This window comes from Grus americana, chromosome 6 (assembly GCF_028858705.1).
Source record: "Grus americana isolate bGruAme1 chromosome 6, bGruAme1.mat, whole genome shotgun sequence".
In the NCBI taxonomy this organism is placed as follows: Eukaryota; Metazoa; Chordata; class Aves; order Gruiformes; family Gruidae; genus Grus; species Grus americana.
In genome coordinates this window covers 3172835-3196894 of record NC_072857.1, presented here as the reverse complement: position 1 = coordinate 3196894, position 24060 = coordinate 3172835, and the positions used below count along the sequence as shown (strand labels likewise).

Below are 24060 nucleotides of genomic sequence, written 5' to 3'. Positions count from 1 at the left end.
ACATTGGTGAGTGACGGGGCTTTGGGAAACACACTGATCCCCTATGGAGCCCTTCTTTCCCACCTCTAGTGGGAGGTGGGACCACCACCACCACCCCAGCAGTGAGTGACCTTGAATTCCAGAGAGGTGTGTTGGCTGAATAACAACTTCCCTTGCTGGAGAAGTACTGCTGCCAAAAATCTTGCAACAACTTTTTTATTTATAGTTTGCAATAGTGTTCCATTCCAATAGGCCATGGAGTTGTTTGAGCCATCAATTACAGGACCTCCATCATAAAGTTATCACAATCCTGTTCGTTAGTTATTGTGCTGCTTTTCAAAGTACTGCTCTCCTCTTTGAGCTGTGTGGTTGTGAAGACAGCACTGTTAGTGACACAGCAAAGAGAGCAAATAAATAAAACAGCCCTTGGAGTGAAAAGAAGGGTTTCCCAGTAAAAGCAGAGCAAAAACCTGAAATTTCTTAGGCTTTTTGACAGCAAAGCCACCAGGCTGCTAAAAAATGCACATGACAGCGCACAGGCTTTGAGACAAGACTTGCCTTTGAGTTGCACTGACTTACTGGACTCAGGGCAGCCAAAGCCATCGGCCCTTCTGACACACGACAGGAGCGTTCAAGTTCAGCATGTCCCTCACCACATACAGCCACTGCATGAGCAGGGTGACGTGCCTCTAGCGACCAGGCTTTACACAGCCCTTCCTTAATGTTCTAGTACCAAACCAACGGAACTCTAACCGGGAAAGGAACATACTTCTGATACATACAGACTTCCAACATGTAGTAGTCTATACCTTCATACAGCTCCTGGACAGCCAGGTTGCCAGGTGACACCACACGCCACGCACTGCTCCTTCCATCAAGAAGCACAAGCACAGCACGCAGGAGCTGTGACCTGGCCATGGGCCTGCACCTAAAGCACTCTGCAGCTGAGCCTGAGAAAGGCAGAAGAGCTTTGATTCCTACAAAGCAGAAACATCACCGCTGAACTGAGCTAAACAGCCTGAGCAGTTCAGTGAGTCACATTTCACAACTTAACCCCTTAAAAACCCAAAATCCCACATCAATCAAAGCAACCTTCTTCCAAAAATTTATTCATTTGAACACCCTGCTGTGGGTAAACATTACATCCTCTGGAGTTTACCATTAACTCCAAAAGCCTGGATGATGTAGAAAGTGACATCATAAGTTCCAAAAAAGTTCACAGCCAACTGAGCGATGACGCTGCCCACTGTTTAACATCTGTGGGGCAGTTTGGATATGCTTGCAAAGCATCCATGATCTGATTATTGTCCAAAAGCAGTTTCATTAGGAGGTACTCTTTCTGTGCACGTACAGATGGTCTTTCAATTGGTTTTACTAATTCCAGTTGTAGTAAGTGCTCAAATGCCTAAAAAAAACAAAAGAAAAAAACAGGAAGTGGAAGATTACATCATTATGGGCTGCTCTGCTCATTTTGAATGAACTATGAGACACTGTTTTGACAGAAACCTGTGATGTGCAATCTCCAGATATTCAGTTCCAGCTCAATTTTACCTTGCTTTTCTTCTTAAACAGCCTTCAAACTCTGGTGTACATGTAACTGCCTGGGAACGATGTCATTATTCTGGGATACAGACTGGCATAGTGCATTACAGGGGTACAGACGGCATTACGCAATTTCCAGTTCAAGCGTTGAACCAGAAACCAAGGCTGCTCAGCTCAGAAGCTTTGACCACTGAACTGGGGCCCTTGGGCTGAGCTCGCAAACCAAAAACCTGCAGAGCGCCAGCCCCGCGTCAGCCCGGCTCACTCGGCAGCCAGCTCTCGCGCTGGTACTGAACTCTTCCGTATCCTTATTTACCAGCTCGGCACAGCCTGGAGCTCCCCGCCCCTGGAAGGGCAGTGCCCAAACCCAGCACCCTGGGTGCCTGCTCCAAGTGCAGGGGGTTCTCACCGCCCTGAAGCACCCAGTCTCGGTTCTAGGGCTGCACGTGACTACTCAAACCTGTGCACTAGGAAATAAAATCATCTAAATACTTTACAATTAAAAAAATATTACATTTCAGGCTTACCTTCATGACAACTGGCTTTTCAAAGTTGTACATACAATGTGCCTTCCTTTGTATGAACTTCTGGAATTCTGTAATGGGGGGGGAAAAGTTACTTAGGGGAAGTAAGTGATTTAGTGTATGTACAGGTCATGCATTTCTCTCACCGTTGTAAACCATCTGGAAGTTAAATGGTTCTCCTTCATAAACATCATTTAAGTGTTTCATAGCTATAATTAGGCAGATTTCCAGGACAGACAAACCTAGAGGGAAAGACAAGAGTTCTAAATATTTCTCTTGAACAGTTCAGACACTCTTTTTACTCCTCTATTTCCAAATGCTGTAGGCCTCATATATTTGTGTTACATATCTTCCTCATGTAAAATACTTCCAGAATCGGAGAGACTAGATAAGAGAACATTTGTTTTCCAGATACTTGAAGCAAGAATGAACGGGCTGCTCCCATCAAAAAGCAAGACATTTCAGTATAAAGAAAAGCCATCACTGCAGATTGTAAGGCATGACAAAGAATTTTGAGCAGCACCAAGACAGTTTCCATGCTACTGTACTGCACATCATGAAATGAGAGTTTGAAGCAGTTGTTCGCTGTTCAGAGCTAAAGCAGCGAGACAGGGAATTAGTTCCACAGTGCTACGGGGACTTTGAGAATTGCAGGGCCAAGCCAAAGCAAAGCCTGTCAAGTCTGGGAGCCACAAAGTAGCAGTGGGTAAGTAAGTGAACTTTTCCTCATCAGGGAAGCAATTCCTCCCGTAACTATATTTGAGCTTAGTATCATCACCAGAAGTTTGTTTCTTCTCGCTGTTTGCACAGTTCCAAAGTGCTTACCAAAGAAAACTTAAGCACAGTGCTCAGTTCGTCCCATCTGCTGAGGTACAGAACAGGAGAACCCCCAGCCCTGCAGAGCAGCGGCAGCACGCAGAAACACTACAGGAGTCAGTGCAGCAGTAACACAAGCTCAGTTCAACAGGAGTAAGCACAGCCCCTGTAGTTCTGCGAGTACAGAATTCAATTGCACACTCGAATTTGTACATATCCACGCACAGACTATTGCGGTTCAGAGGGTTACGGCAACAGCTCCCAGCGAAAGTGTCCTCAGTTTCCTCCAGCTCCCGGCACTGGCAGAAGAGGTCAGCATCTCCCCTTCCTCCGCCACTTGCATGGGACAGAACCGCTGCCCAGAGCGGCTCCTTCGCCCAGGCCACCGGTGCTTTCCCCAGCGAGCGCTGCACAACCACACAGCGTACTTGGTACTGACAGCTGTAAGCCTTCACCGAGCTCCCCTGTGGTGGGATTTGCCTCAATTACTCTAACTCAATTTCTGGTTTATTCAGCATTATCTCCACACTTAGGTATGAACGCAAATCAGCAGGGAGCAGAGGTATTCCCTGTGCAGCTCATAGCAACAGGGGACACAGCACTATGTGGTATCCCTTACACCAGGGGAGTTTCAGGGACATTCCGTACTCCTAAGAACCATTTGGGGGGAAACAGCAGAGCTTTACCATGTACAATATTTGCTTTTGAGTCCATTCTGTACTGCTTGCTTGCCTCATGAAGATCCGATGCAGCGATAAGTGGGTGATGCACAGTAACGTTACTTACAACGAGCATCTAAAAATAAAGCAGAAGATATTTTTCATTTGATTACTAATTACCAGACACATTTTCTACTTGGAGATGGAATGCAGAAGAACACATTTCCCCTGGAGTCACCTGCTGGAAACATTAACGAATAACCCTACACACAGTAGGCTCATACTGAAAACCTTGTCAATAGCTTGTAGCTACATTTTGCCAGGAAGGTTTTCCAGGCTTAAAACTTTAAAGCCTCCTCACTAGAGGACATAAACACCCATTAACTTCTTTGTATTAATTTCAATAGATTAGCATACTTCAGTGATTGCTGTAAGAATGACTTACAGCTATTTTAAACGCGCATTTGTACACAGAGCCACAGCGCGCTCACGTCACTGAAATGGCTAAGAAAGGGTCTGAAGGTGCCTCTCCGGTCCCAGAACACCAGTTACCCTTTCAGAATAGCGGCTGAAGTCTCACTTGGTCACAGTTTGAATCATCTTCAAAACTCACGTTCTGTGACAGGTATTTGAACAAATAAGTAAGTTACTAACTGCATAGTTAACTGACCTCTTCCAAAGCTATCGATTATCCACAAGCCTTTATACAGCAGGAGGCACACTCCAGCAACCTCTGCTTTTCTCTTTAGGGCTTTAAGTATCTGCCTTGTAAATACTTTGTACTATAATATTCATCAACAGAAAAAATGGCTTTTAGTGACTGCCTCCTACTATTGCAGGTCTGTATGATGAAAAAAGGTTCACTTCAACCATTTAATTGAGGTCTTTCACTGAGAACATCCAATGCTATCTACCACCAGTCTTTTCCAGCCCTCTTTCTCTCCTTATAGATGTGATTGTAACAGCCTCAAAAAGCTGCGTGATCATCCAGGCTTCCAAAGGTACAGAATGAGGTCTTACACTATAAAGGTTAAAGGGAATTCAGATAGGGAAGAAGGGGAGGGGTGAAGAAACAACAGCCCTAAGTCACTAAAAGGCATGCAAAATGCAAAGAAGTAAACACAGCAGTACCTCTTGTAAGTCACTGCCCTCTCTGCTTCATGGCCAGTGAAACCTGTGAGTAACAGTAACTACACCAAACAGAACCTAAAGCACTGGGCGTCCTCTGGTTTACCAGGCTCAGAAGCAGACAAGCAGCTGATTGCATGAAGTCACCCACACGAGAGAAACCATGGGGACACAGCATATACCAAAAGCAAAATTGGATTTTACCAGCTCAGTTGTGAGCTATCTAGTTCCACTTACTTAAAAAAATTACTTATTTTACCTAGCTAAAAACCTCAACTTGTTCAATTTTTGCAAGGTTTAGGGTACCGCCAGGTGAAACAGATACTGAGTTTCCATTGAAAACCCATGAGTTCATCTGACAATGCACAGTGATAGGAAGCACTAAATGTCATGTAAAAATAGCTGGTCATTGGAAACAAACCCTTGCTACCAAACAGCAGGTAACCAGGAAGAGCAGCTCAAATTTTCACCACCACCACACTGCCCATCACAAAGCTGCTCTCACCAACTCAAATGGCAGACTCCTCCAGATTTTCAAAATTAAACAAAAATTCATCCTGCAGGGCAATTAATCCACACTTCAGCTAATACAAAAAGCATTACAGAAGCGCTAGAATCTGTATTATGTACTTTTATGAGCAAGATGACTTCACAGAGTGAAAAAGCCCCTTTCTAAACAGAGGATGACCAAAAAGAAGACTGATCACGCTCTGTGTTTCAGAACTAGAGCAGGAAGTCTGTGGTCTAGTTTTCAGAGTGGCTATAAACCCAGCATTGGGAAAAGCTGTCAGCACTAGAGAGTCCAAGAACAGCCCACTACAGAGCTGAAGGTTAAAATCTGAATATTTGCACAACACAAGCAGGTAAGTTTAGTAGGCTTTTCACACTGACAGAAGCACATAGATATTTTAAGACGGTTAAATAAGTGTTACTTATCTTCTGTAATGAATGCTGTTGCGTTCATATTAACTGTGTTAAAAAACAGAGGTGAGGCAGATTAACAAAAAAAAGGACCCTCCAAGAGAGCCTGGCCACGCATTAAGCTTCAGCTCATTTGTCATGATGGGAGGAAGTTCACTCTCAGTATTGCCTCCTACTTACAGAATATAGAAGTCTTCTCTCAGAGTTAACAGGGAGGCACCAGCCTTATTTTTCTCCCTGCAGTGAGGAGGCACTCCTTCTCTAAGAACTGGGGAAGGGTGAAGCTACCAAGTAAAATTCTGAAAGCTTCTTCAGGCCCTTGATGCCAGATGATGTGGTCATTCTGAAGATCAGAAGTAACTTCCATCTCAGTATTTCTAGGGATTAGTAGCCTCAAGCTTCCAGCACCTCAAGATTTAAAAGATTAAGATCACATTTCCTGGACTAGCATCACAGTAAAAGACGAATTCAGGACAGCATCTGAGCTACCTGAACTGCTCCATATACGAAACCAGCTCTGGAAAACAAAGCGGTGCCTAATCATACAGTTCATAAAGTGATTTTATCTGCATAAGAAGAAATTGGAAGTGATAGAAGAAAACAAAAGCATGTCCTCTGCATGAAAAACAAGACTGCAGATATATGGGAATGCTCTTACTGAAGAGCTATCAGGAGCAACTAGTCCATAAATGCAAGTAATCTGTGCTCAGGAGCATCGTAGCAAGAGCAACAGTTTAGGAAGGAGGAATGGAAACAGGGATGAAACACAACAAATATTTTAGCTCTGACAGTTATTCCAAACACAGCACCGTGTACTTTTATGTCAAAAGTGCGTATACCTACATGGAGTTATTCAGGAGTAGCTCAAGAAACAGGCCAGGAACACAGACAAACCCTAACAGTGTCAGAAGGACGAAGCGGAGAGCGTAAGATGATGCAAGAATACAGTAAGAGACCATAGTAAAAAAACTGGCACCAAAATTCATCGATCTTTGAAGACGACAGACATTGATGAAGAGAAGCAGGCTTAGTATAGTGACAGATTTAGTAAAAGAAAGGGAATGGAAGAATACTTGGCTGCAACAACAGACTTAAAGGTAGAAAAAGCAGGTTTCAGTACAAGCCGTTTCCTGGACTCACCAGCAACCAAAAAGAATCCCAGAAAGGAAAAAAAATAGTTTGAAAGTATTGCACCTACAGTTTTGCTTTATAAATGGAAAGACTTGGCAAAAGTTATTTTAAATACCAAAAACTCACCATCATTTTAATTAAAGAGTACACTCTCACAATGCAACTGCTACAGAAATTGGAACTACTCAAATTCATTAATAAAGCATGGACTGATAAAACATGCAAGAAACCAATATTGTCAAAAACCCACTCAATAAAAAGATGTTTCAAATAAAGCTCGGATAACTGGCTTCAAAAACACAAGAGTTGTTTACAGATTATTGTAAATCAAGAAGATATCATATACATATCCAAATACATACCAACAGCAAATGAAGTGAGCGCAGATCTTTGGTGTAGTGAAAAAGGTTCTGCAGTGCACCTTGCACAGTTTTATCATCTGAAAGATGCTAAAAAAAAAATTAAGTGATATTTTAATCATCTCAGCAAATCATTTCATACTCACTTGAAAAAAATACCAGTTAGCTAACTTTCAGAAAGAGCTCAGATTATGCTTGACAATACAATTCTTCATGCCTAACCTTAACTTTTTTGTGACGTTTATAATTCAATAAGCAAAGATTCTCTATCACAATTTGATTTATTCCATATCAAACTCAAATAGTGAAAGGAAATACTAATCTTAGGTAAAGGCTTTACACTTATAAACTGGTCTTACCTTAAAAGTTTACTAAAACCAAGTATGAAGAGCTTTAAATACCTGGACATTATTATTCCATTGTTGTGCAAAAGACTCATCAGGAAATTCAGCAGGAAGAGAAAGCTGTTCCTTGAATATCCTAATGTATTGTTTAAAATCAAAGGAATTCATCAAATATATCTGTCGGTGAGAGAACCTTGATTTTACTCTCTTCTCCAAGAGCTCCAGGATATCCTTGTAAAAAAAAAAAAAAAAATTAAAAAAGCAGGCACATCTAGCCTATTCTTTGCTACAGTAAAAACTACAAAAGAAAATACCAGAGTAAATCGTGTTGAAAAAAGAAGAATTATTAAATTCTCAGGCTTACAGTGTTCTAACAAGACCTTTGCTAATTATTATAATTGATGTGCCTCGAAATGCCTAACAACTAGCCATTTACCCAAATCATGTGATGCACTACATCATACAGGATAATTAGTTGCTAGGATACCCAGTAAAATTTCTCCATAGATTATGTAAATATTTCAGTTACTTAAGTCTGCATTCAAGATGTTTCAGCCTATCATGGCTCTAGACAAGTTGTCTATTTAGTAGATACGTAGGTTGGCACCTGTCAGTTCACATGCCTTTTGTCAGACTGAAAGAATCCAGCTTTAAAAAAAAAAAGAAAAAACAACAAAACACTTTAAGAGCCAATATTTATCTTCTAAGATTGTCACACAGAACTAAGCAAGTCTGTTGTCAAGTTGTTGGTTGAAGATAATAGAGAAAAGCTTACTTTTCTCAGAACGCGTAGGAACAGATCGGCATCGCATACCAGCTCTGGGATTCATCCATTTAGAGAAACACAGTACTGATCCCTTAGACCGGGACAGAATGATTGTACTCCTCGTTTCTAAGAATTTTGGGTGTGTCTTTTTGGTTTTTTAAGGGTTTCTTGTGTGTTGGTTTTGGTGTTTCTACTTGCACTAAAAAAAGGCTTTAATAACACTGAAATTCCTCACCAAAAAAAAAAAAAAAGCAGTAACAGTAGAGAGCCAACAGCACAAAATATAAAGACCCCTTTTGATGGAGAAGGCACACGCAACAGGGACCAATGATTTAAAAGAAACTCAGAGGCAACACCAATCACCACAACCACAGTACAGCCTCTGAAGACTCTACCTTAGTTACAGTCAAAAGTAGAGCAACACGGGGCTCTAAATAATGGGTGATGAGGATACCAGACTCAGGGCAGTAATGAAGCAAAAGAAAAGACTGTAATTTACTAAATCAACTATTAACTATTCTACTAACTTCCAGAAACTTGCCTAGCTAAATATCACTTAAACCAAATCCTCCTCAGATTCAGGCTTCGATGAAAGATTTTCATTACTATTCTTGTCATAACCCAGCTAACTTCATCACCAATCCAGTCTACTGAGAAAAACAGTAACATTTTTATAAGGTATCAGCTTCCACGGTGTTAGAAAGTAATTATTTCACAGTATACACATAATCTGTCCACAGTTCCCTACAATGTCATTGCAAAAATTACAGTAACTTTAACATAGAACCTAAATCCATTTTGAACATGATAATTTTATGGCAAAAGTGCCCAACTGAAGTGTTTGCTTAAAAAAAAAATAATTAATTGTCCTCAGAACAATGATGTAGACACTGCAGGTGAATACAAGTCTATTCTTACCAACTGCTGACCAAGAAACTGAAATGCCCAGGAGCCTCTCCAAAGAGTGAATGATAGTATAATATAAAACAGCCACATGGATAAATATGGCTCTTCTGTGGAAATATAGGTAAGTCTTGTGTCTCCTTACAAATGTAAGCCTGCTTCTTTAGCAGTAAAACCGAAGGCTTTGCAGTTTTTTGGTCACCTAAGTTTGCTCTCAGCACAAATTATTATTATTATTTTTTATCCCTCCTGCCTCCCTCCCCAATTCAGAAGTCAGAAAATTGGATAATTGAGAAAAGTCTCTTAGTAAATTAACTAAAGTTACAGGAGAGGAGAAAACATTCCAACTAAGACAAAAGTCTCTTTAAAACAGCTAAGAACTTTGAATGAGAAAGTGCAATTTCTTACCTGTCTACATGTAAGTCCAATAACTGTTACTGGAGTCTGTGCTGACTGGGATATATCAAAGAGGTTATAGAGCAGTGTCTGATTCTTGTGATGAACAAACAAGTCAAATTCATCCAGTATAAACAAGACTGGGCAACTGCTAGCTCTATCTCCTGAGACAGCAATTTTAAAAGTTAGTACGGTAACATCATCATCAGACTTCCATCTCTACAGCTTTCGCAAATTCTGCTTTTAACGATTTAGATATTTTCTTTTAGCTTTTTATTAAGTTTTCCTTTCACATATGTACTGCTACAACAGTAAAAAGAAAAATACACTGAAAAATAGGTAAGGTTTTGTAGCATTCTGCCAAGCAGCATATCTGGTTACAAGGGAAGACAGACTTCTATAGCAAATTTATTTTTAAAAACCGCTATTTTTAATAGCTTCAACCTGGATGAAAGAATCTGTCCTGCATCCCTGACCATCATATGCAAGACTTTACAGCATCAGTTATGTTAGTATCTTTAGTATTATTTATTTCTTCATATTCTTTTGTAACCATGACACATTCTTTGCCTAGATTTCTTCATACCACTTGTACAAGCAGATGAAAAACCTATATGCTAACTTTTCGGTCAAGTGACAAACACACACACACACACTGTTTTAGGGCAGGGGCTACTAGCGTTTACCTTTCCTTAAAGCTTCAAGAAGGAACGCAAGATTTTCAGCAAAACTGCCCTACACGGAGAAGAAAAAAGTTTCACAATAGATTTTCAATGTCATTCTCAGAATTGTGTAACTACATCAAGTTCAGGCATGTAATGAAGCCCATTTCCTTCTAAAACCCGGCTTTCAAAACCAGCGCATATTCGAAAATACGTTACTTCACGTTGTACAATCATAACCTCTCCAGGACAAGAAAACTGATAGTTATCTCTACATTGATCCACTTTTTTTCCAGTCTGAAAACCCCAAACTCATTGCCTCATACAGGCAAAAATTAGTGATCAGAAGAATGTTTAGGATAAATTTACAAATGGCTTTTTCTTTCCTTAAAGAGCTATTGCATACTCATTTTTCATCTACACACATGCAAAAACTGCCACCTAACGTGTTCCACTGAGAATGATCCGCATGCAGTTTTTTAATTTGCAATTTTATTAGATAGACGAAAGCATCAAACATTCATGACAGAAAACAATGAATTGCTATGACCATCCTGTATCAGTTGCACACACATTTACAGACTCTGAAACACATAAGTTGTGAGATGGGAAATAACTATAACTGAAGACCACAAGCCCTATTAAAGAAGGCAGAAAAGCCAATTTACTCTATGAATGTGAGTTGCAGAAGCTAAGAAAGGAAAAGTTTCTATGGACATAAGTAAGGACACTCCTGCAAATCAGTACGTTTCCATGTGCCACTGAAGGGATTAGATGGCTAAGAGTTTAAAGCAGTACTCCACGATAATTTAACGGGGAAAGTTATAGGGGAATTAAGCATATTTAAGTCCAGTTTAGCCTCCAGCATTTTTGGTAGTGGAACTGTGGACCTTGAAAGGTCGTTCTAGTTCTCTGTTGAAAAGATAACTCATTTAAATGGCTATGCTGAAATTAAATACTTGCTATTTCCTTTTATTACTGCAGCTGTATTTGGGAAAATTTTAGCTCACCACGAGAAAGGGTTTTCCATTCTCTGTATCTAAAATTGTTTGGGATAAGTAGGAAACCAAAGCACAGCCTAAGCGGCAAGCATTTCCAAAACAGAATAAAGCCTAATAACTACAATCTACACTTCATCTTGTATTCCACACTGCCTCTAACCTAGTTCTCTGGTTTCTCTTAACTAAGGCAGTAACATCTTATCTCTTTAGCTTTCCAAATGCAACTGATGAAAATAAACCTCATCTACTGAGATTTCACCTTTCTCCCCTCTCATAATTCTGCTTTAGCCACTTGGATCAGTATTTCACGTGACTCACAAATATAAACTCTGCCAATGTCAAAGGCCCCGTCTGGGAGCAAAGGAGGAGATGATACTGAGAAGAACGTTCTGTCGTACCAGAAGATGGCCTCTCAAGAACACTCGCTGAGTAACAGGCAACAACCAGGGTAGCTATGATCACTAGCCCAACTTATTTCACACTCAAACAAGTGAAATTTAATCTGAAGCACTTCAGTTCTTCTTATTACTGACTTTAGTACTAATGTAAATGAGTTTCTTTCTTTGGGAAAAGGTTAATAGAAGCAAATATTTTAATAGAAATTCTATGCAAAATGAAAGGCTCTAAGAAGCCTGGATAGATTTCCCTATGAGTTAGAAAAGGTTTCAAATATACTAAAGATACTGCTTTTTGGCTGATAAACTTGCTTAGTCTTTGTCTTGAAATGTTAAAGCTGATGTTTCCAAAATATTCTACTCCTCTGAACAAAGTCTCTTTGGAATGCTTAATGCTTCTTTCATTTAGAGAGCCTTTCCATTCTTCCTCCTTCTCTAAATCAAAGTTGATGTTTTTTGAAAAAGTATCAGGTTGCATTGATATTGCTCAACTAGCAAAATGTAACATTTGGCACTCCTGTGCTGAACACAAGTATTTCTTGGCATGCTTGAAGTGTTTGTAAACCAGGATCTTCGCAGGTAAATGCTGCCACAGTTCATTACTGCCATCAATTATTAAATATTTAAAAAGAAAAAGCTTTGAGAAAGCTGAGTCACCCCACAGGAATTTTGCTAATAAACTCTCAAAGTCCATTCAGTCTCAACAAGCTGCATTCTATAAAGGTAGTTTTCTAGGTAAGGATTTTTGAGGGAGATAACTGAAGAGTATAATAAAGCTGATACTTACAAAAACTTTATCCCCAACCACATTTTCCAGCTGCAACTGCCTGGTGATCTCCTTCAGGGCCACTTTATCATTAGTCTGCAGAAGCCCTGAAAGAAAAATGATTTTAATGATGAACTGGCAGTTGTGCTTCACTCCAAGAGGCTATGTCTACAGTCACTAGAAACTTACCCAGAAGCTTCTCTCCATTTCCAGCCTCACAAAGCTAGGCCTTTTTTTTTAAATTAAGACTAGACAGTAATTTTCCATATGTAATAAAGAAGTTGCCTAAAACAATTCCTTCACAACTGATTTTTAACATTTTGAAAGGTCAACAAAAGCACAAAAGTTCTCTTTATAGAGAGAGATACAGAGAAAGGAAGGCATTTTGGAGCTCACAGACAAATGTGTCTCTAATCAAGGCTAGATTATAACTGCTGAAACCAAAATTTCTGTTCAGTACATACAATATATAGCAACTGAATATAACAAAAAATTTTAAGAATGCTGTATTACTTGCCATTCAGATGAACTTCCAAGAGGTTGTCTCTAACCTGTCTCATTTCCGTTATCTCTTTTAAGACATGATTTAATAACTAGAAAAAAAAACCCATAAAAACAATTTCTTTAAAAGAAGATTGATGTATCAACAGTAAGAAAAGTGTACAAATGGATATTATCAGACAGGAAAAAGTGTGTGCAATTTCATTACATAACATTGGTTTTTAGTATTTTCAAGACTAAGATACCAAACCGACAACTTCGCATTCACTATCATAACTAGCAATTATGTTTGTTCATTCTGCTGAATCATTAGGGAAAGAATTATAAAAATACTGGAGGTATTTTAGACACTGAATTTTTGATGTAACATCTAGGGCTTTTGCCTTAACCAAAAAAAGCTTTAAGACTTTGAGATGTGACAGAATATTTCTCTTGAGTTAGGACAGTATTCAGCTTCATTAGATGCTGTAGAACAAAAATCTTTGCTCTGAATATTTAAAGACATTATTCTTTTCATCTTAAAGTTAGGAAGCATGAGACACAATTAAATTGCACATCATTACATCAATTACTATTTATAAAAAGTAGGGGTCCCACATTTACAGTCCATCAAGAACTCGTTCTTGGTAAAAGTCATGAGGAATTTGTATTAAAATACGTGTAAGTAGATGAAATGTTAACTTCTCATTCACTTGCTGCTACTTTGCTTTTGCTTCCTCAGCTGAGAATTTGAAGCTCCCATCTATGTCTATGTATACATATATACACACATACAATGTTCTCATCCTCAGCAGTCTTTTTTAAGAACTAACATCTTTCATTTGATGTAGAATAATTCATTTCTCATACGTGATTTGCTTACTTATATTCTGGCAGGAAGGATCACAAATTTTCATCTTCACTATCCTTATGTAAAAGATTTGGAAGATAATTTAATCTTTAATTAAATCATAAAAATAGTTTGAATTTTGGCGATTGGAGGGGGCACATGGTGTTTGAGGGATCATTCTGTTGTTTGGTTTTTTTTTTTTTTTTAAAACTTTCCCATTTACTCCAATTTTCTGGCAGTACAGAGCTCATCTATGCTTTTCTGTTGACGTTGTGTTTAGAAGCAGATACAGTTAGACTCCTACTACAGGTGCCAACATTTACTACATAGATACTTGGAACAAAAAAGCTTATCCCTTGGTTTCTCAAGTTTATGCCCAATAAGCAGATGCGATTCATTTTGGCTAACCCTTTATCCAACAAGCTCAATTGTACCTTGAAAATCTATATTGCAAATACAAGAAAATTTAAAAACTATTGTCTGCACTATGAGAGTGCTTGTTGCTTACTTATAAATCAGTAAATCCAAGAAAGGAAAACTAAACTCCAGTTCAAGACTAGCAGGAAGCACGTAGGTGGAGGAAACCTTATTTGCCACTGGTTTATGAACTCTTTCCCCACCACCACCCCATCGTATTTTGGCAATTATCCCTCTTCTGAGGCATTATGGGTAACAGAAGGTGGTAACAATACTGACTGTTGTTGAAATGCAAAAAAAGGAAGCTATCAACAAATTGGCAGAATGACTGGTGTCAGCTGTATCACAGATATTTTTACCATCTATTAATTTATTTCTATTCAACTGTATTTAAAAGCTTCAAGTGCTTTAACACTTCGGAAGACATCCAAAGTAATTTTTGTAATTTTTCAATCTTGAATACTTTTTGCAGTAACAGTAACATTTACCACATTATATACTCATGTAAATATAAAAGACTTAAGTGTTTGCATAATATTAAAGTATCTGACACTTAAGTTAGATGTCAACCCTCCACATGCCTCAACTAAAAAGAGTTCCTTTAAAATACAAAACCTACACTTGTAAACTAGAACTACAATACAATAATCTACCTCCTAGCAATTTAAGTAACAATATTCTCTGACAGGATTAAGACACCTTACCATTCCCTACATATAAACAGCTATGTAGCAATCTAACCCTTAGTCTACTCATTTTACAGCTTTTGGATGCCTTTTCAGTCGTTTTTACAGCAGACACCCAATAGCAATAGCAGGTTAACTTTTAAAGAGTATGCAAAATGTGGTTTTAGTCATTACAGAACTGTAATAGGAGAAGCACTGAAAGAAGGCAGAATCTATGAGGTGGGCAAATCACTGAACAAGAAACGCAACTTGTTCTGATCAAATTGGTTCCATTTTACACGTTTTGGGCACCTGTAGCATGTCATGAAACCTGGTGAAGTACACAGGAAGAATTCCAAAACCACTCATACTTCTGCAAGTCATTGTGAGGATGGGCAGGTACATGTTTTTGTCAGCCGCACATGAAGCTATTCTATTTTACAAAATCAATAGGAACTCAGCATTCGAAAAATTTCATAAGACTGTTAGGAAACCAATTTCTCCACGTTGTTATTCAACAAAATTAGCTTACAAGAAGTCCTAGAATGTTTTGAAATTCTATGTAAACAATTAGCAATTCTCTCTTTAAAACCAGGCAGTGATGAAAATTTAGCTCCAAAAGCTCCCAGGACTTCAGTGAGGTTATCTACCTCATGCTTAATTTGATCTTTTATAAAGTTTTAATACATGTTTATACCGCAGTCTTTCCTGATCCTCGGGGTCCAATAATGAGGGCAGAATTACTTTCTCCATGAATTGTAGTTCGTTTCAGCAGTTCCAGTAGATGTCTGTGTTGACAACAGCAATAGGTTAAAAATTTCAAACCAGAAAACATTGAAACTATGGAAAATTCAAAGAATCTTTAGAACATACAAGAAAACTTGATACATTTCAGCTTGCTTTCAGAGCCAACCATCAGGGCATGCAAAATGTAACAGAATAAACTGCAAAAGCCTAAGTGATTAGATCTCTGAAAATATTTTAAAATATTGAAAATTGCAGAAATCAGGAGTATCACTGATTCAGAGTTCTACAATTCTCCACCATGAAAGGACAGACTTCAATAATGGGGGAGAGCAAGGGAGAGAAAGAGAGATTGCTTTCTGTGATACCACTGTAGCTCAAAAAAGGAAGACTGACAAACATGTTGAAGGAAGCCCTTGACACCAGTTAAAAAAAAAATTAGTGGAATATATTCATTTTGACAACCTTCATAAAACTGATTATATGCTAAATTTAGGCACTCAAGGCTTGTGAATGGTAACAACAATAACGAGCTTCAAGTTCATATTCTATTCCCATCCAAAAGAAGGAACAACTCTAAATTATCTTCAGATAGACTTATCACCTAGTACCACATTTAAAACTACTAAAAACTACTGACACTTCCAATTCCCAAATAGTTGCAAATGCATACATTTAATATGCTTTTTTTTTTTTTTTTTTTACTTAACATATCAACGTCATGCAATTGCTTCTAAAGGAGTGACAGAGTCATCATGGAACAGTTGTAGCAAATGCATGTGGGTTTGTTCACTATTTGAGAGCTAACTATAGCCAAGAGCCCTGATACCCCTTGGGAAAGACAAATGAAGAGTTGGGAAGTTCATAGTGTTTTCTCTCCAGTATAATTCATCAACAGTGGCATATTAAGTAGAAGACAATTTATAAACCGTTTTTCAGAATTCCAATATAAAGAGGGGAGGCTCGTTTTGTAGAATACTACCATCAGAGAAATACATTTTCTCACAACAACAATAAACATGTCTATGTGAGCTCTGCATGTATATTACACTACATTTTTTTTAATAACAGAAATGTTATTTTCCTTCCTGTAGGAAATGAATGCTTACATCAGGAGATGCAACTTGCATAAAGTTACTCTTGGAAAAATTGACTAAAACAAGTTCTTCAGATACACATTTGTTACTTTCAGAATTTGACCTGCATCTGTAAAAGTATTAGTATTAGGATAGTATTGTCACAGTAAGTCTCTTCTTCCTAACTTCCTCATCTGAACGGCCCCAAGAAACGCTTGTTTTAAATATGGGTCCCTACTTCAAGAACATGATGTTGGCATCCAGGGTTAAAGATTTACTTTTAAACACAGCTCACCAATAAACAGGAGAAAATCTGAAGTAAGAATAAAGATTCACAACAAGAGAATTTAACTTTTTGCTTAGTCAGGTCATTAAACATAGCCTTAGAATATGCACTAAAAGTATCTTTCAGGCTCAAAAAAGTGTTTCAGGAACTACAGATTTGAAAGAAGGACAAGAAATCCAAAACTCAGAGCCTGACAAACAGCAAGCAACTGTTGTATGAAAACTCTTAAAATCTGAAGCAAACAAATTTTAGAAGCATTGTGCTGTGAGTCATTTAAGCCTGTATAATTTAGAAAAGCAGAGGCAGCAGAAAATTCTGACTTCACCTGATTATTTTTCTACTGTGGTTAAAATAGAAATTCTTTAGTGTTTGAGTCTGCTCACTCACCTGTACTGATGTTCAATCCCAAACAGTTTTCCAGTTGCATAATTGTGACAGAATCTTTCACGTAAAATTTTTTGCACCTGTGGATAGAACACAAGACTGAAAGAATGCTTGATGCTGCAAACAGCAGAATGTATCAATTATGTAGTGATTGCAGTAAAATAACAGTAAAATAGGCATGTTTCTGTGGTGTTACAACTACTCTGTAACGCATAAGATTTAACTGTCACCAATGATATGGGGCCTTGAAAGTAAGAACAAAGTTGCAGTAGGCAGAATATTTAACAGACACTTTTGTAGCAGAAAAGAGAAAATTCAATTAAATGTCAGTGATACACATCTTTGGTCCCTCCTGCTACAGTTTCTTTCCTTCACCCTCAAAGGGATGTTATACTTGTCACCAAAATTAGGTCAGTAGTTCATCTAATTCATAGTTCTAACTTATTATGTAATACAGGCAAGAAAACGTTTACTAGTTGACTTAAAAAAAACCCCAACCACTTAGTTATTACCCCAAATCCTCCGTGCATACCCTTTTGCACCACCCACAACAACTTGCAGCCTACCTACCACCTTCAACCATTAGAAAGTATCAAATTTAGTTTCTTTGAGGATTCAGTTCAGATACCTTGTTCCTAAATGTTGGGGGTGGGGGGCAGGAAGTAGTATGAAACTGAAGCTGAGGTATTGCTCACAAGGGATGGAATAAAGTCTGTCCAGCTTGATTATTAGTCCTGAAGCCCTTCAGGACTTCACAGCAAATACAGTTATTTTAATTATTAATTTGGATGTATTGCTTGTGATATCTTTCGATATACATCTGCAATGACTTCTGTTTTCCACATTAAGAACTGTTACCTCAAAGTGTACCTTCAATTCCCAAACAGCCAACCTTCAGCATCATAGCGGATTTCTTCCTACCACTTGACTAGCAGCACACAAATTGGACAATCCTTATTCTTTTAGAATTTACAGACTCTATACTACTACATCTCCCTGTCCCTCATTTAAGCTATCCTAAAATACCCGCATACCCCATCCTTTTGTAACGCTTGGTGTCCAATTTAAGTGCTCATTGTCAAAGAGTTTCAGAGATTAAATCGCAAACCATGAATGAAGTGATTTTCCTTTAAAATCACTTTTGAGCGCCTTGCCTTTCAGTCTAAGCGAATGTCCATTGACCTTAAAAACTAAGGTCAAAATATCATGCACATCATTGTCATTGCTTTTCCACTCTAAATCAGATTTGGCTTATCTCCCCCGCCCCCGGTTTTCCTCTACAATCTTCAGTTGCAACTCTTGAATCCACTTTCATTTCGGCTGAATCCTAAGAAATAAGGACCAAGTGTAGTGTTCTATCCCAGGTAAACATAAACTGAGGCAATACTGTACCACAAGTGTTTTGCTTTTCTCTCACCTTAGGTAGTAATTACTCGTCCACGTCTGGTTTAGCTGACCAGTCACTGTCACGGGGTACATCACTAACAGCCTTTTAGTATCTTGAAAATACGTCATCTTCTAACACTTAGCTAATTTATAATGCAATTATCACCATCAGCTCTAGGTGTATTTATTTTTAAACCAAACATATGGATGCATCTTTGTGAAGGACTCCTCAGCAAGTCTAAATAATGGATACAAGAGCAATAGAAATCTATTTTGCTAGTAATTCCACTCTCTGAAAGGAATTATTTTTAATGAGCTGCATTTGTCTACCTCATTTTTCAGTTACTTTTTCTTCTGCTAAAGTCTTACTGATTTAATTTCCAGATTTATTCTGTTTTAGTAAGCAATCTATCTGAACAGTCAGCATTGTCCATTCACAAGCGAAGTTTTCCTCCTATAAAGGGATTTTATGGGTAAATGAAGGAAAGATATTAAAATATAAGAAATCGCTGAACCAGAGGTAATTCACTACAATATGCATCACAGTTTGTAAGTAGCCACTTTGAGAAAACAGAGTAATAAAGCTTAAAAAAAATAAACCTGAAAACTGATTTGGCAGCTGCTGTCCTGCCTAACCCAGGCTGTTAAAAAAAAAAAAGAGTCACCTAGACTCTGATTCACCCTACAAACTGGAAGATAAAGAATCTGATTAGATAAAAATAGGTTTATGCAAAACTGTTGCCATAAATGGCTGTAAAAGCATGAGACCATCCTTTACCACTTTTATTAATACTCCAAAAAGTAGATCATTACTATAACATTTGAAGTAAGCAAAGATCAGGTGAGAAGCTGAAAGAATTAAGAACATAAATACAAAAGCCATTTACAGCCCTAGAAATTACATCAAGAATCTGTACATGCCTTTTTAACTGGTCTAGTAAAAAACTAGAGAGTTACATGGATGGCAAAGTTTCATAACTTAAAAATTAAGTCAGCTAAGAAAGATGTTACTAACCTGTGAAATGCATTCTGCACTTGTTCCACTGCTCTCCTTTGACTTACGTTTACTCATTGCAGAAGTTTTTACCTTTAAATAAAAGAATATAAAAGTTATACTAGATTACTCTTTTTTCCAAATAATTATGTTAGTCAGAAATGCAACTCAAATGTTAGTAAACTAAATGTAGTACAGCAAACACAAGACAGTTGCTCATTTGTAAGAACTTCAGTTGCAATGAACATCATTTCTTAACTGATAAAGATGTAGTAGTTCACCTTACTACTAAAAAAAAAACCTGAAATATTTTTAGTTCATTTCTGATTAGATGAAATCCATGTTTACATACAACTTCTGAACAGCATCTGCTTTCAGATGCTTTCGAACACAACGCAAACAGTACCTAATGCAACTGATAAGAAAGTTTTTCTCCGAGTTTTCTTCCAAATTTTTCTAGCAAGTTCTTAACGGCAATGATGACACTCACAAGTCTGTGAGTGGCATGCCAAGTTCCACTAAGACAGCACAGCTACGCACAAGGTGATCTCGCACAGAACCCAGAGTGACACAGCTCACACGCTTACACTTCAGACACATTATCGTGAACAACCAAATCAATGCTCTTCGAGTAAGTTGGACTAACAAGTGGCATTTGTACACCTTCTCTGACCAACCACCAAGTGCAATTTGTTCATTTTAATTGCCTTGAAGATAGTTTGAAACAATGTATTTACATTTCTGGAGCTGGAACAAGCCACAGGCAAACAGTAACATGTTAAGTCAGGGACAATTACGTTTTCAAATGAACCATTGGCTGTCCATGTTTATACTGGTGCAGTGTATAGCAACAACTACCACAGTGCCTCTCCAGATAAGCACGAGTAAAAACCAATTCTCCTTCTCTGTGCTAACAGAAAGCCTTCAAGACTTGCTCTGCAACTATTTACGCTTATTTTATCATAGTCGTTTCCCTCTTCTTCCAATGTTGCTCCTTCTATTGTAAGGCCAGCGTCACTCAGTCCCCTGGCATAGTAGCTATGGCTGCAAAGGACGAGATTGGCTGCTAAAAAATGCATAAATATAGTCACTATGGAAGCAAACGCAAAGGAGTGCGAGGCACGAGAACCCAGAGCTGGAGAAGCTCAAGCGAAGCCATTACATTAATTAAATTGGAGTGCAATAGCAACAAGACTACCGGACGAGGAGCGTGTCCGTTCCTGTTTTTTATCCGGGGCTCGGAAATTTATACCGAAGCACCACAGCCATCAGGTGCCGTCCACAGCCGCCGCTTCCAACCGAAAAATCGCACCGGCCGCGCCGAACGCCTTGCGCGCTCCCAGGGGGAAGCGCCGCTCCCGCCTCGCCCCCCACACTGCGGCAGCAGCTCTCCGGCCTCCAGAGACCTGCCGGTGGGGCGGCCCGGAGACGCTGGCCTACGGCAACGGACAAGCAGCATCCCTTACCCGCCCCGCAAGCCAAGCCCCCGAGACCCGCAGCACTGCCGGAGCTCGGGGGAAGGGCGAGGGGGCGCATCCTCCCCTTCCCGACACCCTCCGCACCAGGGGCGCCCAGCTGAGGCGGTGAGCGGCGCGGCGCGGCCCGACCCGCCCCACACGCGCCGCTCCCTCACCTGAGGCGGCAGCAGCCGCACAACCGCCACCCTCGCGCCGCGCCCTCACCCCCGCCCAACTGCCGCACTCCCGGCAGCACCCGCGCCACCCGCCCCGCCCTTCTCACATGACCGCGGGTATTTCCCCGCCCGCCCAGCCGCCCCCTCACTTCCGCCCCGGCCCTCCCCGCCACTTCCTTCCGCTCCGCAGCCGGATCTTCTTCCGGGTGTGCGCGGCGCGCGCGGCCCTGTGGGAAGGCACGTCCCTCCCTCTGCCCCCCCCCGCGGCCTCCCGAGCTCCCCCGGGGCGCATGCGCAGTGGCTGCCTCCCCTCTTCCTCCCCGGCAGCGCCGGAGCCCCAGCAGCCGGAGCAGCAGCAGCAGCTGATGATGAGGAGCGCGGGGGGGGGCGGGGGGGCCCGTTATTTATACCGTTAAAGGGACAGGGCGCTAATTCCGCTCGGCATCGGCGCGGGGGCGGGGGGCCGGTGCTAGGCGCCCCGAGTTTCTCCCCCCCACCCCCCAGCCCCGCCGGAGGAGCCCGGGGAGTTTCTTCTCCCCCCCCCCCCCCTCCCCCGCCGCGGCCGTCGGCGGAGGGAGAGCGAACCCGAGAGGCGGCCCCGGCGGGAGGCACCTCGGCGGGGGAGCGGCAGGCAGTTGGGCAGCCCCCACCCCCCGCGCTCCCCTCCTCCCCCTTTATTACCCTTTGTGTGCGTCTCCGCCTGCGCCGCTCCGGGGCCGGCCGGGCGCCGGGGGGCCGCTGAGGTGAGTGCGGGGCGGCGGCGGGGCGGGGGGGAGCGGCGGCGGGGCCGCCCGCTTGTTTACCTCAGGGAGGGAGCGGGAGGGGGGGCCCGGCGCTCGGCCGCGCTGGGCCGCGGGCGGCGGGGAGGGGGCGCCGGGCTCCCGCCTGTCACTTTCTGCCCCCTCTCAGCGCCGGGGGCTCCCCCCGGCACGGTCCTGCCGGAGCTTTGTTGTCGCCGGGGCGCGGGTGATGCTCCGGGCCCGGCCGCGCTCCTCTGCCCGCCGCCCCGGGGGCTGCTTGTTCAGACCCCCCTGCCCGGGTCCGGGGTTGGGGGGGGAAGGTAATGCCGGCGGGGGCGGCCCTCGGCTGAAGGCGCGGTGTTGTGAGGAAAGTTCGGGGTGGCTCCGGTGGGTGCTGAGCCCCGGCTCGTCCCGAAAGTGTTTACCTCGGTGGCTGAAATAACACCAGGGTGCTGGCGAGCCCTCGGGGTTTGCTCCCCCCGGTTGGGCTCTCTGCGGTGGTTTCATGCCGTTATTTGACTTATCAAGCCCCTGCGGTCGTTAAGGCCCCGGTTGTACAAAGACCCGCTGGCGAGCTTAACTTCCAGGGATAGTCCAAGAACTGGACTCCTGACGAACGTCAACGCTTGCAAGATCGGGATCGGTGTTGCGCGTTTGATGGCAGTGCGTGGTTATCGTTGGTGGCTGGCTATATTTGGTCAATGGTTTGTTCAAATATATATGTGTCGTGATCTGTTTTTCTATGGCCTTCTGCTGGGAAGGCCAAATGTCTCCATCCACGCTTACGATGTTGCTGGTTTGTTAGGTCAGGTACCACTGGTAGGCTAATCTGACCATTTTTTCTGCTGATTAAAAGGAAAGTTATGTGTCAAGATGTCTGAAATAGATTAAGATGTAAAGGGGCGAACTAAATGCCTAACTCAAGGAAATATTGGAAGAAGCCTTCTAGAGATTTGCAAGAATCCAGAAGTAAGAGTTTGGGCGTTAATGTCAAGTTGAAATAAGAGTCCTCTACATAAGTAGAATGTTTATATTAAAATTGCTGTTGTCTGCTTATTTCTGGAGCTTAATTATGCCCTCCGTAATTTTAAAAAGACGGTTTGAGTGCTTAGTTTGTTAAGTACTGTGGAGCATGCTGAACCATGAAGTAGGCCATGAGTACGTATTTCGATGGGGCATCACGGTTAAATGGTGGTCAGCAGAGAGCATGTGTCATCTCTGCCTCACGCTGGAAGGATACCCGCAAAAAAGAGCTCTCCTGAAAGCTTTGGTGTCTCCCATTGCTAATTTGTATGTACGTGTCTTGTGTGAAGCAGCAATTTTGTGATCAAACTGGAAAGAGTTTGAGAAAGCCGTAATTTGATGGGTTGGAAAGAATGACAGAAAAACGTAGTGGGACTTAGCAATATTGTGAAGAAGAATTGAAGGTAGCAGGCATAACTGTAGTTCTTTCTAATAGTTTGCCATTAGTTTTCTGTTAGCTAGTAAAACCAAGATTACTTCTGTTTTAAACACGTGAAAAAATTCCACGGCAATAATCATTGTCAACATTGGCAGATACATGTATAAAAACCCATTTGTTAAACGCATGACTCTCCTTTTAGTTTACTATGGGCAAGAGTTGGACAGCAAAAGACCATCCAGGAGTAAAGGACACAGTTCTCTTTTTTTTTTTTTCTTCATGACAATGCTTCCTTTCTCAACCTGAGATACCATTGATACTTTCATCTGTACATGGAAACCTATAGTGGCTTCAGGATTACGCTCTCAATGTATGTAGAGCTGCGCATCTGCCTGCAACTTTCATGGCCTACAGCTAATGAGATGTATTATTTATTACGGGGATTTAACACTTTAATTTCTTTGTGTTTTAGTGTTAAAAATAGGTATGATTTGATTTAATATGATTGCTCAGTGAAATACCCTAACAGAATTCTAGAGCTGGGCAGAATAATTCAGGATCTTCTCTTACTTTAAATCCTAGAGATAAAATTACTAATAAAACCTTCATTTCCATAGGCTAGTTTGGGGGGATTGGGTAGGGAAGGCTTCTGGCTGCTCTCGCAACAGCCTTCCAAGAACTGAAAGGATTGACTCAACCTGTGTTAAGGAA

At 41.0% G+C, this 24060-nt stretch overlaps 2 protein-coding genes across 21 annotated transcripts in view; one reads left to right on the top strand and one right to left on the bottom strand.

Annotated features, from left to right (window-relative positions):
• Nucleotides 1-179: 179 nt before the first annotated feature.
• Nucleotides 180-22567, bottom strand: ORC4 (origin recognition complex subunit 4). Of its 8 annotated transcripts, none has more exons than XM_054829860.1 (14): nucleotides 22373-22567; nucleotides 19596-19667; nucleotides 17198-17274; nucleotides 15402-15492; nucleotides 12810-12885; nucleotides 12314-12399; nucleotides 10155-10203; nucleotides 9481-9632; nucleotides 7461-7634; nucleotides 7063-7149; nucleotides 3548-3656; nucleotides 2192-2287; nucleotides 2049-2116; nucleotides 180-1384 (listed from the first exon to the last, which is right to left on the bottom strand). In XM_054829860.1, the coding sequence occupies exons 2-14, from the start codon at nucleotides 19650-19652 to the stop codon at nucleotides 1196-1198; spliced, it is 1311 nt and encodes a 436-aa protein (XP_054685835.1). In that variant the 5' UTR covers nucleotides 19653-19667; nucleotides 22373-22567; the 3' UTR covers nucleotides 180-1195. The 8 variants fall into 8 exon arrangements, 7 of the variants coding, with proteins under 7 accessions (XP_054685835.1, XP_054685834.1, XP_054685832.1 ...); XM_054829859.1 differs by lacking the exon at nucleotides 22373-22567 and adding an exon at nucleotides 21889-21995; XM_054829857.1 differs by lacking the exon at nucleotides 22373-22567 and adding an exon at nucleotides 21208-21291.
• Nucleotides 21519-24060, top strand: part of MBD5 (methyl-CpG binding domain protein 5) — a 145503-nt gene continuing 142961 nt past the window's right edge. For all 13 annotated transcript variants that reach the window (XM_054829849.1, XM_054829851.1, XM_054829848.1 and 10 more), the window contains exon 1: nucleotides 21519-21950. The gene's annotated coding sequence lies outside the window, so the exon portion shown is untranslated. The remainder of the gene's footprint in view (nucleotides 21951-24060) is intronic.